Source organism: Nothoprocta perdicaria, unplaced genomic scaffold (genome assembly GCF_003342845.1).
Source record: "Nothoprocta perdicaria isolate Ctin4 unplaced genomic scaffold, notPer1 scaffold_0, whole genome shotgun sequence".
NCBI classification, from domain to species: Eukaryota; Metazoa; Chordata; class Aves; order Tinamiformes; family Tinamidae; genus Nothoprocta; species Nothoprocta perdicaria.
Window position 1 is genome coordinate 16,569,595 of NW_020454092.1, and position 16,759 is coordinate 16,586,353.

Here is a 16,759-nt window from a genome sequence, read left to right on the forward strand (position 1 = left end):
GTTGTTAGGGTTCAATGATGTGCTTTTTCCATGTTTATTTTGCTGATATTCAAGCAAGCCCCAAATGAGTTAAGCAGAGATTGTAGCCTTGTTCAGGGCTTCGTGGAAATGAATTCCCTGTCAGTATTTTACTTAATAGCTAAAATGCTTGTTTGTAAAATAAAATAACATTATTACCCATAACTAAAACATAATGAAAGTAAACCGTGTGCCCAGGAAACCATAGCCTTTCTAAAGATAGTCATGCTCTGGTATAGGTTTTGAATTGGAAGTTGAAATGCGAGTGTTCTGAATAAAAGAGATGGTGAGTGGCATGTTGAAATCCCTTCTTTGAATAAATAATGTAGTTCTTATGTAATGTGCTGACTGATGTGGCACCGACTCCTTAATATTAAAAGCAGTCGTCAGCTGTAAATGTCTTACTATGTGCACAGTGAACTCCTGGTAGGGTATTTGAGGTTTAGATGTGTCGGTAGAAAGGACAAAAACAGTCTGAAAAGGAGAATTGGGAGCATAGCTTTTCGTTGGCGTTATTAGTGCGTCTTTAATGATGCTGTGAATCCGTGTGTGTCTAAAATCAGTATTATTTTGTTGTGCCCAGAAGAACGTTCAGTGTGTGCTGTGGCATGTAACTGCTTTTACACAGAAACGTCCCTGTACCCAGGGACTAAATTATGCATTGGGCAAAAAAAAATCACAGTATTTCAGACATTTTATGATAAATGTTTCTGGTGAATCTCTAGATTCTCAGCATTTTTTTCTATATCCATTATCTCACTCTTTGCATAGCAAAGCAATTATTTGTGATCTGTGACTTTGTAATAATTTAAAGAGCAAAAAAGTGTCTTGAGTTCCTTTTCCACTATGGAAAAATCAAGAAAACTTAATTTGAAATGAGAATAACTAGGAAAAAAGATCTGGCACCCGGTGAAGCAGTAGTTTATGCCAAGACATCTTGATGAGAAATTTTATATGAGGAAATCTATTTGCTCAAGAACAGATTGTTATAGAGCAGCTTATTCTTGTGTTCTGGGTTTGCTAAATATCGTAGCTGAATTATATTTATTTGCTCGGTGTGCAATGAAGGCAGGCTGGAAATGTAACCGAGGGGAGTTTGCACAGCACCTAAGTAGGGCACCAGCCAGCTTTGAATTTTGTCAGCTCTTACAGATTTTTAAAGATCCGGGGTTATTGTTTATTGTGGGAAACTATACATAGCTTTTGTTTCTCTTGCTAATAATATCCAGTGTGCTTTTCTCAGTGGATTGTGCTCAAGTCCTGCTTGTGCAGTCAGCGATRCCCGTGGTGATATTCCTGTTTCTTTTAGAAGGCCGGAGTCAATCCCTAAAATAGCAGTTTGCCTTGTGGCCCTTTAGAAAGGATCTAGTTATGTGGTTTAAATACAGGTAACTGTAGTTTGCTGTGGGTATCAGCTGAATTGCTCTTGCCAAATGTATCATGTAAAACATTAGTTATTTTCTGACTAAATGATGGGGGTTTTTTTGAACCTTACGATTTTTAAATGAAAATATGCCAGTCGATTAATACTGTTCCTACTGGCAAGTTAGTATAAAAAATGGAGAAATCATGGAAGTTGGCTAACAGTAAATGAAATAAGCACCAAAAGATGATGCCAATCTGTAAATACTGTTGAGTGGTTTGAGTCACATTGAAGTTATAGCGTGGATCTGGCCTGATGGGTCAGCGGCCTGCAGGGTTTTCCCTCGTTTGGGGGGAGATTTAAGGTTTCACCGGCATGAGGACTGTGCTTAGTGAAAGTGTGGTCTGGATTGTCTTTTTCCCTGTTTGYATTCGTGTGGGTGCCATGGTGCAGCACAAGAACCTATGGTCGGCTGGGCTGTGCCTCCCGGAATGCGTGTTATCCATAGTGGGGAAAGATCCCCCTATATCCCTGTGCCTGCGGTAGCCGAACAGCAGAGCTTGGAGTTAGTCTTTGCTCCAAGAYAGAGTTACAGAGATTGAAAGATTATTTTCCAACTGGACTTTTGAGCTGAACAGGTTTAGTAGCATGTCTGAGTCAAAAGTATATATGTTCTGAGATATATTTCTCCTACATATAGGAAATAAGTAGTTTTAAAAAAGAGATGTGGTTAACACGGTGTAGTGAGTGTCCTGTGAACAAGGAAGGTGGTGGATAAGACTTCACCAAATCCACCAGCAGTATTTGGTGCCACGTGGCAAGTAAATTTGGCCATAGGCTCCTGATTTGGATGTACTCTTTCCTTTGAAGTAGTTATTGTCTTTGCAAATTTTGTTTTCAGTAGAATTAGGCTTTATATTTGAAAGGCCTCCCTGCTAAACAAAAAGTAGCAAGGTTTCTTTTTGTTTAAAAATCATTAAATCCAGCAGCTATTACTGATCTTAATCAAGAAATAGTCTTAACTCAGAACTTTTATTTCCATTGATTAATAAGGAGGCTTATTTCATACATGAAGCATCAGAGCCAACACTGAAACTTAAAATAAAAAAAAGAATTAATTGGAAATAAAAGCCATTTAAAGACTTAATCACCTTGATGCAGTTAATTTTAAATACTCTGTCTTGTTGGGGGGAAGGGGACTATAATTCCATGGGGGGAGAAAGCACACAAAAAAACACAAGCGTAGTTTGTCACAATATGTACCTCCCTGGCTTTAAAAAAGAAAGCAAATTAAGTCTCGAGTAATTATAATAATTACAGGATCAGCTGAACACAAGGTTCAGGCTGTTCGGTATCKCAGTCCCTTATTTCTCGCCGTCGGTCCCCGCCGCGTTGGCTCGCGGTGCCAGGCAGGGCTGAGCGGCCGCCCCGGGAGCGCTCTGCCCATCCCGGGCAGCATCCAGCACGGGCTGTTGGTGCAAGTGGGCACCAACACTTGCATTGCCTCCGTTTCCCCCCATTCCTRATCCCTTGTGCGCCAGGGACAAGGCCTTTGTTCAAATTTGTGCAGTTTTTCCATGAAAACTTACCCTCTTGGGTCGTTATCCCACCAATGAGCATAGGGACAGGTTGACTYGTGTGTTGAGTTGTGCTGGCAGCAGTGGGGGGACGGTCGTGCCTGCGCCTTGCTAAACTGGATTTGACATTTTTAAAAAGTCTGTTTGGGTCTGTTCTGTTCCAGTTCGAGTTTCACATTTCAAGGCAGAGCCATTGCTGAAAATTCCGACTTCCACCTATGCCTCATAAGCCATTCTCTAATTAAACCTTTCTGATTCTCGTAAATATCTCAAGCTCTTTGTATCTCTGAAGTTTGCAAATCTAGGGCTTTATTATTTAAAGACACGTCAGTGCACTAGTGAAAAATATAACTGGAGAATATAGGTCATCGTCACCAGATCCAGTAAATGGCACGTCTTGGGACACTGAGTTTATTAATTGAAGGCAATCCAAATGACAACGCTTTGCAGATCGACTGTGCCTGGTTAATGTTGTTGTCATTGCACTCTGTGATACAGTTATTAAATAGGTAAAATATTTTACCTTTTCATATAGAGCCATACACTTACTTCATCTGTTTTAATGGAACTGTAATTTTAATTATGATTATTACCTTAAATTATAATTAAATTTATGTGGTTTAAATATACATTTGTGAAAATGGTTGTGTGATGAAAGCAGAAATCAGCTTCGCATTAACAAAAAAAGAAGGGATTTTTAACTGCGTCTTCGTATATGCTCTCAACCAAAGACTAGCATGACCTACTTTGCAACAATAACAGAGGAATCAAGCCGGGTTTTTTTGTTGAAGTATCTAAATTGGCCATGAATGCTACCTACTCATTCGTTTGTAAGTATCTTTAAAAATAGCAATTGTATCTATGAAACTTCAGGCCTTTTTTTTCCCCTCCCTTCTCTTATTTTTATGTAGATAATTAGCACCATGGAGCCTCAGGTGTCGAATGGCCCTACTTCCAATACAACCAATGGACCCTCCAGCAACAGTAGGAACTGCCCTTCCCCTATGCAGACGGGGGCTGCGACGGATGACAGCAAAACCAACCTCATAGTCAACTACTTACCCCAGAACATGACACAGGAGGAGTTCAGGAGTCTCTTTGGGAGCATCGGAGAAATCGAGTCCTGCAAGCTCGTGAGAGACAAAATTACAGGTGAGCTCGTGCGTGTCACTAACCTGGGCACACACCACTCTGCGTTTTGGGGCAGGAGACCTTTGTGCTCACCTTGTAGGTGCTTGGCATGGGGCAAGCCATGGACAGCAGGATAACCTTGGGATGGTAAATGACTGGGTTTGGCACCGCACGCTGGGTCTAGAGCAGCTCTAGGAGGAGCCGCTTGTATTCCAGCCTCCGTGCAGGTCTAAAGGGAGGAACGAATGTTACCAGTCTGCATGTGTGCAACATATTTGGTATGCAGGTTCTTATGATGATGATTATGTTCCTTCCCTCATCATTCTTTATTATTTTTTATTTAAAATTGACTTACACGAGGGTAACCTCATTGCTTGATGCCACAACTCTTAATCAAGACCATGTCTTTCAAACCCTATCATACCTTCATCAAWTTTTTTGACTAAAAAGACTACAAAATCAAAGTAGTTTTGCATCCCCATCAGAGTTAATTTACCATGGATTTTGGAGAAGTGGTGGTGTCTGGTCAAGAGCCACTCATCTGAATTTCCTTCAGATCTTTGTGGTTATTGGCTGATGATTTTAGTTTGGTTCCTTGAATTTTTTTTACAGTCGTTTTTGTAAAGAGTGTGGCACTTGCTTATAAAACTTTGCCTACAAAATAAGACTGATGAGAGATAGTATGTCAAAAAGGCAAGATATGTCTGCATCATCACTAAAGGAGATGTGGCCATATACGGATATACCCAGCCCGGTCTGTATCCTTGCTGTCATAGCCCGGAATTCACTGATGCACAGAATGAAAAAGACAACAGTGGGATGAACCATCAGGTTTTATAGCTAGTTTTATAGGTTAGTTTTATAGGTTGTGTGTCTACTCACACTGTAGGTGGGGAGCAGCTGAAATTGCACTGCTGTTCTGTRCATCACCAGTGTTATGTTTAGCACAGCACAGCAGTCCTGGGAAGGAAAGGGTTCCAAGCAGGAGCTGTCTCTTCCATCAGATGGACTCCTGACACCTTGGGCGTGTGTTCTGTGGAGAGATGCTACATAAAAAGGAGAAATTTAGAATATAAATCTTCATACCTTGTTCTGTAACAACTTGACAGCTATTGCATTGGCAGTATTACTTGATCTATATAGTGCTTTTAAGTATGCAGTGTTTCCTTTTTTATGTAACTTCTTATTTACTACCTTCCATACAGCAATGTGCACGTATAACATGAGGCACATAATAAATGGCAGAAGTCACAGGGCAGTTCAAGTCCTCAGAAATCTAGTTCAGCTGAGTTTTCTTTTGCACATTGCCTACGATGTGCCCATTTCAGGTAATCTTCTGGTTTGGATACAGCTTCAGAGGTATGAAATAATTAAAAATGCATTTTTCAGTTTTTTATCTGTTAATATTTTTACCTTAAAAAAAATCACTTGTACCTTCTTCTAATCCCCCAAATCTTTATCTGAAGAACTGAAGCTCTCTCTTTTTAGGAGCATAGCTGGCCCTATCTCCCTGTCTGACATATCTCCCTTGATATCTGCTACCAAGTAGTAAGTCAGGTCCAGACTGCTGTCTTTGTTCTCAGCCTGAAAATAATCTCGAGAAATTAAATTACAGGTTACTTCAGTTATTTTGAACACAACTGAATGAATAAGATGGATTTTAAGTCAGAATGTGCAGGAGGCTAGACTATCTAGATTGGATTTTGAACATGATAGGATTTCTGTTTCAGAAACTGGGCTTTTCTATCTTCTTATACACCTCAAATTTGGTAGTTTCCTTGAAAATGAAAAATTCAAAATTTAGATACTGTGCATGTTGTTGCAGTTGGCAGCCTTTGGAAGGCAAACCATTACTTCATCTGTTATGTACAGTATTTTCTTTGTTTCTTTCTATTTCAAGGCCACTCTATTTGAGGGGGCGAGAAATTAGCTATATAATTTTGAGTGTTTTAGGGGTTTTTCTACTTATGTATTTTTTTAATATCAAGTTCATAGATCCTTATGATGAATGAAGTGTTTAGTAACAACCATTCTTTCAAAAAATAGAGGGATGCTTTGAGAACATCAGCCCCAAATAACTTGGAGCCTGCATGCTGCTTTCAACAGATACAGGCCCATAAGCACTAAATTCTCAGTAAAATTGGATTGTTATCCAAAGTGTTGGTACCATTTTTAAAAACAGAATGTGATTTTTCAAAAGCTTTGGGGATGTTATCAAGGTTTTCTGCACCACTGCTAACTGCCAGGGTGCATTTTGAGGCTTCTTATTAAGAATTTCACAAGCTAAATATGGTTCTCAACCAGAACAGATGATTAATTTTCAAAAGGTTCTTAGCAAAAAGAAAATGGTAAATTCTTAAACTTTTGTTGAACTGGTAGGGATGTCTAAAACAGTTTGCTTTATTTTCCTGTATGTTTCTGGAATTTTTCATTTTTTCAGTTCAAAACTTCTGTGCCCTTTGAATTAATCTGAGCCAAATGTTCAGTGTTATACTTAAACACTGCAGCACTTCCTATTAATAATATGGGTCCTCATAGGCAATAGATTGGCTTCTTCTTTATCTTCATAAGATAGAACATTAGGTAAAACAAGGAAACCAAAATAAAAATCATCTACAAACAGATTTTGCTTAAAAAAAAAAAAAGAGAAGATGCCAAGGGGGATCTAAAATTGTCAGCCTGGCAAAAACATATTAAAAAAACTCAGATTTCCAAGACCTGATGGGATTTAATTGTTTCATGTAAAATATTCAGTTTCCCCTGTCCTGTTCTGAAGTGCACTGATCTTGCGAAATATTCAGGCTCCAAAAATACTCTTTTTTTTTTTTTTTTCTCCCAAGGAGTTCAGAGCTAAAAAAAAAGTCTGTTAAACATGCAAGATCCCTGTGAGAATTTATGATCTGGACTGTTTTATCATTATTTTTAAAGAGGATTAAACAGTTACTACATCAACAGTAATCATCTGCTTCAAGTGTTTTTGCAGGTCRCTTAGAATGGTGGTAGGGTTTTTTGTTGTTTTCTTTTTTTTTCTTAAGAAAATTGATTCGTGATGTTACCCCTCGCTTTGGAAAGACACATGTTTAAACAAGCATATTTCTTTAGTTTTTTTAAAAAATGCTAATTTGGTAGTATACTGTACTGAGCTGAATAGGAATGACAGCTTCTAAGACAGCCTTTAATTTGGTATTCAAAACCAAAATTGTAAACTTGGGTTTTGTTTGGTAGCTTCTCAGAACAGGCAGGATATACAGTAGCATTTTTAAAAGATGCTAATGACTTGAAAGAGAAGATAAAATTCAGGCCTACATTTTAATTATGGGGGAGGGGTTGCAAAGGAAGAAAAATGTGTTTTTTTTGTTTTCTGTTGTTCTGTTCTTGTCTTTTTTTTTCCACTGCAGAAATTTTAGGGGAATGAGACAAGGAAAATCAAAGCGACTGAGAATCCTTGCCTGCGTTTGGCAGGGGTGTTTAATAAAAGCAGAACTTGTGGTTGTAAAGTGTGCTTATTAAATTCTTCATTTACACTACCTAATTAATTCTAGCATTTTAAATTAACAGTGAAACTGGTCCCTGCTGTACCATTTCATAGCTACAGCATATTTCGTCCAACAACCCAGTTGCTCAGGTTTAATCAGCTGCTCTCCAAAATGAGAAGAAGGATCTTGAATTTAAACAAAATAAAAGAAAAAACCCGAAATGACATAAACTGCATAAACACTTCAGAAGAGTGTAGGATGACAGGAGATGACTTTATGGAGGAAGACTGCAGCTGGAGAAGGATGTGAGACCCAGCACTTATGAGCGAGGTTGAACTACGTAGCATTGCAGATGCAGGGTATTATTCTGTCCCCTAAAAAAGCTAGTGATAAATCTCCTATTGACTTAACTGGGAGAAGGGAAGGACTTGAATTGATCGGGGAATTGTAAGGGAAGAAATGCTGAATTTGTTTTGTCCCGTGTTTTGAAAACAAAAGGTCCAGTCAGCAGAGTGTCTCTGAGAGACATTGTCATTGCTGCTGGCCAAGTGAGTTGTCCTTGTTGACTTAATTTGGGGATGGAACGGGGATGATTGTGCTTAATATCTTTTTTTCTCAACTGACTTAGTGGCCTGAGCTCTTAAGAAATGTATTTTTGTCTCTAATCTACACCGGGATTCATGTCTCTTAATCTTCAAATGATTGGTGTCTCACATCTTTGCATCTCAGTTGATCATTATAAGATCTGAAAGATTCAGGCACATTGTGAACTAGAATATTTATTGATGCAGGATTCCTGTGCATTGCTTAGAACAGGAGATGCAGTCTGAGGTTCTTCACGTGCATAACCAGGAGCTTCAATGCTCTTCTGCCCAAAAAGCAACCCTCTCAAATTCCTTTTGCTTTGGCAATTCCTTTAAAATTAAACCACAGATATTAACCTCTATGTATTATTATTTCAGGTAACTATAGCGGAACTCGTACAGATTTAGATGAGGATTGCAGTTCAGAACTGGATGGCATTATAGTCCAATATAGACATAGATGATTCCGGTGAGGAGAGGCACAGTTGAACCACTGACTCAGAGCATTAGCATCTCTGTGTTGTCGCATGCACAGGGAGAAAAAGGTATTAGCTATATTATATGTAGTCCTGCCTGGAAGTTATAAATTATCAAGTTCTTGCTCCTTTGTATATTTAATCATTTGATCAGAGAACCAAAAGCTTTAAAAAAAAAAAGGCAAAATCAGAAATACTGCAGCATTATGACAGTGTGGGGAAAGTCCTTGTGAGCAGTATTTAACCTGCTCACTTTTTTCCTTCTCACCATTAAATTGCTAATCTGCAACAGGAGGATACTCTGCCCGTGTTCCCAGCAAGCCAGGTAGGAATCCACCCTGAACCAAAAATACTTCCATGCTGCGGTTAAGATAGGACTATTTTTTCCTTTCTGTCAGTGTGTGTGTGTGTGTGTGTGTGTGTGTGTATATATATATTTACATATTTGCCCCAGTCTACTGTAGGCAACAATCTGTCTTTACAAGTAGCAAGATCACCCAGATAATATATTTAGAGTAGATGAAGATGGACCATCTTGTAAACAAGAGAGGCATCTCAACTCTTAAAACTATAGTCACACTGTAAAGATTCAAAGCAAAACTAGGAATAACAGTTAAGCTGAGCTATAGGAAAGAGGCCTTTTGATGATACAGTTAATGACAATAGAAGGTGGTTGTGGGCTTGATTCTGTATTTGAAAACCTGGCGTGGAAATTGCTAAGATATTAGTAAAACTGTGCTTCTTTGCCATGAGGAAAAATACTTATTCTCATTCAAAAAATAAGATCAGTTCCTCATGTTTAGAAATTGCAAATTGAATGTGAATTTTCACTGAATTTCATATAAAAGGACTTTTCTCTGGGAACTTTGTGAAGGAAAAAAATAATCTGTATTTCCTACTGGAGAAGGTATGACCTATATGCAGGTAAATATAGCTCACTGAAACCCAGCATTAAATTACCTGATCAGAAGTGATTGAAACGTTAATCTGGACATAAACCACTTTAACGATTTGATGTCCTATTCACTGATCATGAGTTTTGAGATATTAGTGGCTCCAGCGGTTTTGCCCACGTAAAATACATTAAACAGGATTATAGCATGCAGGGATTATTTTAGATAAGATTTGTAAACTGTTTAGAAGGTATGTAAACACTTGTGCCTCATGGCATAAGCCCACCTAATAACAGGGTTTAGGAGAAAAATACCTTGTAAAAGGGGTTTATTGTTGATTTGAAAGTTTTTTATTTATGCCTATATATATGTGTGTGCATATACATATCTATATAAAACTTTGTGAAGCAGTAGTAACTAGTCACTGATTCCTCATCAGTTGGGATTATTTAGAGTATTTAGTATTGGTTTTATTGGACTAGTCTGCTCTGTGCCGGCATTAGACCAGACTAGAAGAAATGTATATGCTGTAGTGTTCATCATTTATAAAATGAATATACATCTGGAATCTTCTTTATAGTGACATCCTTAAGCGATGTTAATTTTTACACATAGTCCTCCTTGAAAACACAAGTCTTAGTCTGCTGCATGGACTTTTCCATGTTTCAACAAGGATTGAGGACGCTGCTCAAGATGATTTGTCTAGAAAATAATCCCAAATTAAATGAATTAGCACTGTATTTTATTTTTACCAGCTGATTTGTAGGCTCAACTAGTCATGGTTATTTTGGTAAATATAACAAATGTGTTGGGGGGATTGTTTTAATTGATAGTCAAAATGCAGTGAAAAAATAATGATTTAAGTATGAAGAAGATTAAGAAATTTCCAAAGTCTAAAATATTACATTTTAAAATCTGAAAAAGGAAAAATATTTCTATAAATCAGGTGAAACACAGAGCATGCCTTTATTATTATCTCTTTGTCTGGAAATAATACTGTGGTACCTTCAATAAGATGCAGAGACTGAAATATTACAAGTCTTTAAAAATGGGCATATTTCAGGGTCTGTTAAGCCTAAAACCTAGAATTATCAAATGCTAAATATGTGGTTTTGAATGTCGTTAAAGACCTTTGATAAGTTGATCCTAATTTTGGTGCCCTAGTTTTTTTATAGCTTCTTATTTCCTGAAATATATTCTGTTCTTTAGCAGAGATAAACCTAATTTCAGTGTTGCATATCCTATTCTGGGGGCTGCAGATTCAAGAAAATCCCCCAATATTGATTATCTAAATGAATATTTACATTAAGTATTTGAACTAAAATTCATTAGCACTGTGGGAGAGGGAACACAGACATAGAAATGAGTATCTTACAGCTGGAATTCTAAAAGGCGTTTGGTACGGTTTGATGTCTCTCCTAAATGCCGAGGAAAACGGTCAAATTTGCATCCGTCATTTTCTTTATCGCTTCTCTGCAGTCGTCTGGTGCATATTCTGCTCAGGCGAACAAAAGAATTTTGATTTCTTGATTACTGGAGAAACGCCACTGAAATGAGCACTGGGGCAAATAGGCAGAAAGCAGGAAGGCATGACCCTAGCGCTGAGAAAATTTCTAATTAACTTGAGCCGTCTCCATCCTGAGATTGTTCTGAAGGGTATTAAATGCCTAAAATGCACATATATTTTATTCTTCATGTTTTAACCGCCTGTTTTGGATAAACATCACCTTCCTGTCAGTCCTAATGAGGAAGGATTTGAGGTGTAGCTTCCTCAACAGCACAAGCACACCTACACCTCTGAAATTGTGTCTTCCAGGCATAGGGCTATTTATGATGCTTTCCAGTGARCACGATGACTTTATAGCCTGTGGCTTCATATTGTCCACATGCAGATGTGCCATCCACCAGCAAACAACCAGACAAAATGGCTCTGTTGGCAGAGCCATGACTTGATGGCTGTCCATCCTTTCCTCCATTGCTTTGTGTGCCTTTCTTCCTCTCCATGGTCTCCTTCCCTAAAAGCACAAGCTTTGTGCCTCAGCCTTTGTTCCCAGCTGTTTCTGTCCCTAACCCTTGTTTTTATTGCCTTTTTTCCCAAGAAAGGACAAGGACAAAGGGGAGGAAAGGAATAAGGAACAGCATTCACTGTTTCTTGCAAAGCCCGAGAGAACTGAATATAGTTTAGAATTTGATTCTTCTATGCCTAGTCCTTAACTAGTAATGTAGTCTTTTATACTCCTTTGAACTTTGTTTTGGGTCTTGCTCAGATTCCATGTTTCCCCTTTCTGTGATCATAGACCTCAAAATCTTGGATTTCTCTTCTGTGAGATTTCTGATTCCGAAAGAAGCAAGCGTCATGTCCTTGGGTCTGTCTCTTTGCCTGTGCTCATGAGCTCTCTTGAACATAACTGCCATTCTCTGCTCTTGAGCAAAATCTAGCCCTCATAGAAAGGTTCTTTACAACATTTCTGTTGTCTTCTCTAGCAGTTTCAGCACAGGAYACTGACTTGCAGGCACTGCCAAAGACAGGACATCAGTCTAGGCAGACCTGTGGTCTGACCCAGAACTCCTTCTGCTCTCATGGAGTCTACGTCGGTRGAATATTAACTAGAGGAAAATACCRAACTCTTTTCACTGCTTTTATTCACGAGAGCTGAGTTTATTTTTTAATTATCTGATTTTTAAAGKCTGTCACCAAAACAGATGGACAGAAAGCTACATCATGCTCACCTACAAGCAAGCAAATGGCAGCGTCCCCAGTGTGATGAACGGTTGCTCTACTAGAGGGGCTGCTCTTTCCGGGACGGAAGGTCTCATGTCTGCTCCCCTGTATGCAAAAAGTCTGTCCTTACATATAATTAAAGCATATTAAATAATGCTAAATAATGCTAATGCTGAAGGACTGTAAGGACCCTCAAAATGAGGCCACCTTCATGTTCCTCAGGATGCTGTTGGGAAGACATAGGTGGTGTTTTGCCTTGCCCTGTTATRAGGGTGGTAGGTAGGACATGTTCAGGTAGGACATGTAACAAGGAAGAAGTATTCCCCAGCAGTTCCTTTTTTAGACTCCTCTATTCTCCTACGTACTGTATCTGTGTCATTTCTGTTTACCAGTGCATCCTTCTCCTATTTCTCTACTTTATTTTTTTTTTCCCCTGCTCTGGAAGCCTCTTTGTCTTTAATCTTTTTCTCTAAAAAAAAAGAAAAAAAAAATCCAAAGCTTGAGCACCTTGGAAGCTTCACTGTATTTTGACTGATAGGTTCTTTGCCATTATGCTGTTAGTATGTTGAAATAACTGCTTTGTTTGGTACTTTTTTTTCCTTCCTCTCTTCTTGGTGGTAAGATTGTGGTATGTACTTGTTGATAGTTAGGTAGGTTTAGCTGATTTGACAAAACAGAAACAAAGAAGGAAAAAAAATATATATATATTTCCCTCCCCTTTGTTTCCCACCTACATGTTAAATATTGTGAAGAGGAATGTATTTTAATGAAAAACAAGCATTGTAGAATCTTCGCTGGTGATCAAGCACCAAGAATGGGTCCTAGTCATGACATCTAGTGACATGCATGTGGATATGACCATAGGAAAAGGTACTGCTGATGCAGATCAATTATGCCACATTGCAAAGAAACAATTTTTTTTTTCAGTCTGGAAGAAAATAGTCATGAGAATATTCATTCTAGTATTCTTCAGAGGCTACCGTGCCTAAACCTGTATTTCAGGAGAAAAAAAAAAATATTGAGAACTGCTTGTCTTTTCAATGAAATTACTAATAAAATTTAAGTGATAGATAGAATTAGTTATTGCATGCATCCAGCAAAGACAACACTTTCTGCTTTAAGCAGTTTTCCTTTTCTTACCTGTGTTACTTAACAGGAATATCATAGATATTTGAAGCATCTTCAAAATTTTCTGTTCTTATTTTAAAGTTCTTGAAGGTTGAAAATCCATTTTGGCTTTAAAGTTGAAGCAATTTTTAATATTTTCATATAGACTCAGTGACAGGCTTATATGGAGAGCAAAGCTTCATAGGTAGGGAGTGCTTTTTGGAACATGATGAAATGGCATTGCTTTTTTTCAGCATCTTTCCAGATGCTGTGTCAAGTAATATACATAAATCTAGCTGTTACAGATTAACCTTCGTAGATGTCAGGCTGCAGCTTTTATTTATCTTTTCACTGATCAGATTAAAAATGCTGCAGACACAGGTTGTGCTGTTAATATTAAATTTGGTATTCCGGTCTATAATAAATGACTTACCTCTGTGCATTGGAAAAACTGGTTAGTAGAGCTCAAAGAGAGTTTAATTAGTAGGCTGTTTGTGAGACAGAATAGGTATTCTGAGTCATTGTTCAGAATTACTGTGACATTTCTTAGTGTTGTGGTGGCTTTTTGTTTTCTGTTGTTTGACAAAGTCTGTTTAGGTACAAGACCCTAAATGTTCCTGAATTAAATCATTTAATGACAAAATTACCGAGGCTTTTTCAATTCACAGTCAGCCAGGCTTCAGATATTCCTCCTGCAGCATATTGTTATGTCCTACGTAATATTTGTTTTGCAAAACATATTCTGGCTTTTCTGCCAACTTTAGGTGCCTTTGCCGTTCCCTTTAGACTGAACATGCTGCTGCCACTGCTTTCACACGAGGTGCTTTGAGGTTTGAGGATTCATTAGGCTTTCATCTTTCGACTGTGCCTTCCCTCTCCTGATCCCGCTGCTTACGGGGTTCCTCTGAATGAGGGAGCGTGCTCTTGACCTTTAGCAGAAATACCTCTCCTATAAACCTAGCTCATTTTATTAAGGCAGGGTTTCTTTTTTACTCTTAGTGTAGGGTTCTCGGATCTGTCATGAAAACTGGATCTAGATCAGCACATGGGATCTCTTCCCGTTCTCCTTCTGCCTTTCCTCTGCTCCTTATCCCCACATATGCTGCCGTAGTCTTTTAGGAGACTGCTTAGAAACTGCCTCTGGGTGTCTGGAGTCAAATTTTAGTGCAAATCCAAAGACCAAACTCTGCATAATAATTCTGAACTTACTGCTCAGCTGATAAAGGCCTGACGAGTACAAAATGAGAAACAAGCTTGCTTTTCATTTTTAGTTTCAGCTCTGTTGTGCAATATTATACTTTTGAATTGCTTTTTGCTTTGGTGTTTTGAAAATTATTGGAGAATACCAGGTTTAGGAATATGATGCAGAGGGGAAGATGAGTCTGCTGTGATGAAGCATGTACTTCTATAACCTACTGGCTCTCGCTGTCGAGTGGTTTTTTCCCTCATGTCTTTGTCCTTTCTTAATTTTATCCTCTCCTTTATTCATAACACTTAAATAGGACACTTCAATATTTCCTCTCCAGTCATAGTGTTCACACATTTGAAATATCTATAGGCTTTTGCATCTCTTTTTAGTCACTGTTTAACTAAGGGATGGCATATTTTAATATTGGACTTAATCTTACCTCATAAGTCATTCTCAAGCCTGAAGTCATTTTTGATTATATCTGGTGCTTGAAATTTGCCTCCAGTTTGTTGCTTGCCTTCTTATATTTACGATATTACTAGAGTACAGTGTGGCCCTTATTTTTTAACTGGTCCTGCAGTATTATGTCCTTTCTCCAAGATACGACACATCCTATTTTAGATTTAATGCAGCCTATTTGAGATGTGAAAGGATCCCACATTGCTTATTGCACACTTCTATCTAATGCACTGGCTACTTTAATTCTGGGGAGGGAGGATTGGGTTACGTTGGTTCCCCTGCACCAATATTTCCTATTTATGTTTTATGTTTTGCTGTGTTTGACACTTTTCCTGGTTGGATTTGTTTTTGTTATTTCTTAGCCTGTCTCTTTCCAATCTCTATATTCCTTTGTTTAATTTTTCTCTTCTCTGGGTCTGCTGGTCTGGAGAGATGATAAGTCATGGCTCTTTCTTTGCCATTCATGCCTGTCTGCAGAACACTGGATTTTTATAGTACAGTTCCTGTTCTGTTCTGGGACAAAGAGGGGAGGAGTGCAGCCTTGTTCTTCTCAGAACAGCTGCTAATTCAGAGGCTGCTTGCCTCTTAAAGGGAGGGGGAGGAGAAGATGAAAAGAAGTGAAGCAGGAGATGTCAGCTAGGGGAAAAAAAAATCCAAATATTTGCTCAGAAACTGAACTCCAGTTGTCTTGTATGTCAGGAGCAATAGCTTCTAAAAACATACTTAATCAGTTGCTTGCAGTAGTATGAATGCACCCATGCTTAAAATCCAGTTTTACATTTAAAGAAACTTGAAAAGGAAGCAAAAACAACAAAAAAGAAAAATGAGGATAATATATTCATTCTGCAGCATGAAATGTGCGTGCTGTTTACAAGATATCTCTAGTCCAGCACCACTCTTGCGATCACCATGGGCCAACAATAAGGGTACGGACTTAAGGTGGGGGAGATACAGTTTTGCTTTCCTGTTCTGATAATTGTGTTTCTCTGTACAAGTTCACCCTAGAAATCTCAAAGAGTTCCAGTTTTTCTTCAAAATAGGAATAAAAATGTTTTTCTCCAAGTGGTGTTTGTGAGGAAAGGTGCATTCAAGAGATAAAATGTTTCTATATTTTGGTAATGGGAACCACAGAAGATTGCAGCCAAGTCAGCAGCATCTGTCTCAAAGTGGCGCAGAAGCTTTGCATGCAGATTAGTCAGAGTGGTGAAGTACAGTAATTACCCAGTTGACTTTGTTAAAAGTCTGTATAGCTTGCAGGTAAGACCAAAGTCTTATTTCAGATGAGAAACAGAACATTTTGAATGCTGAAGACCATTAGGAGTCCCTAAAGCACTGCTTGGAAGAGTAAGCATGTGCAATGCCACTGGCATGGTCAAGTCTAAAATGGAGTAACTGCATGTTTGCAAACTCCTCTTGAAATGTCTGTCAGATGCTTTAAGCTCCGGGTCTTATAGGCGTTTTGGGGGGGTTGTTTTTTATGTTGTTGTTTTGTTTTTGTTTTTTTGTTCCCCCCTGCCCTTTCCTCCTCCTCCAGAGGATGAAGCTTCTTGGACTGAATGTATTATAAGAGGAAAGAAAATCAGTGGGAGTGAGGTTTTTGAAGGCTTGGTAGTGCTCAGATTTTGAAGTGTCCTCTGTTCCCCAGGTTGATGCATAGGGCTACTTCAGAAGGGAGGGGAGAAAAGAGAATTAGTATGGCTAATTTTGAGGGATCGCAGCTAATGTCAATTGGTATTTATTTTCCCTGAGAACTGCTAGTGTTTC

The 16,759-nt window shown here is 38.4% G+C and overlaps 1 protein-coding gene across 4 annotated transcripts in view; it reads left to right on the top strand.

The window, feature by feature from the left end:
• Window positions 1–16,759, top strand: part of ELAVL4 (ELAV like RNA binding protein 4) — a 61,445-nt gene that overhangs the window by 18,138 nt on the left and 26,548 nt on the right. For all 4 annotated transcript variants that reach the window (XM_026034007.1, XM_026034025.1, XM_026034020.1 and 1 more), the window contains exon 2: window positions 3,870–4,110. In XM_026034007.1, the coding sequence (XP_025889792.1) occupies window positions 3,870–4,110 (241 nt within the window). The remainder of the gene's footprint in view (window positions 1–3,869; window positions 4,111–16,759) is intronic.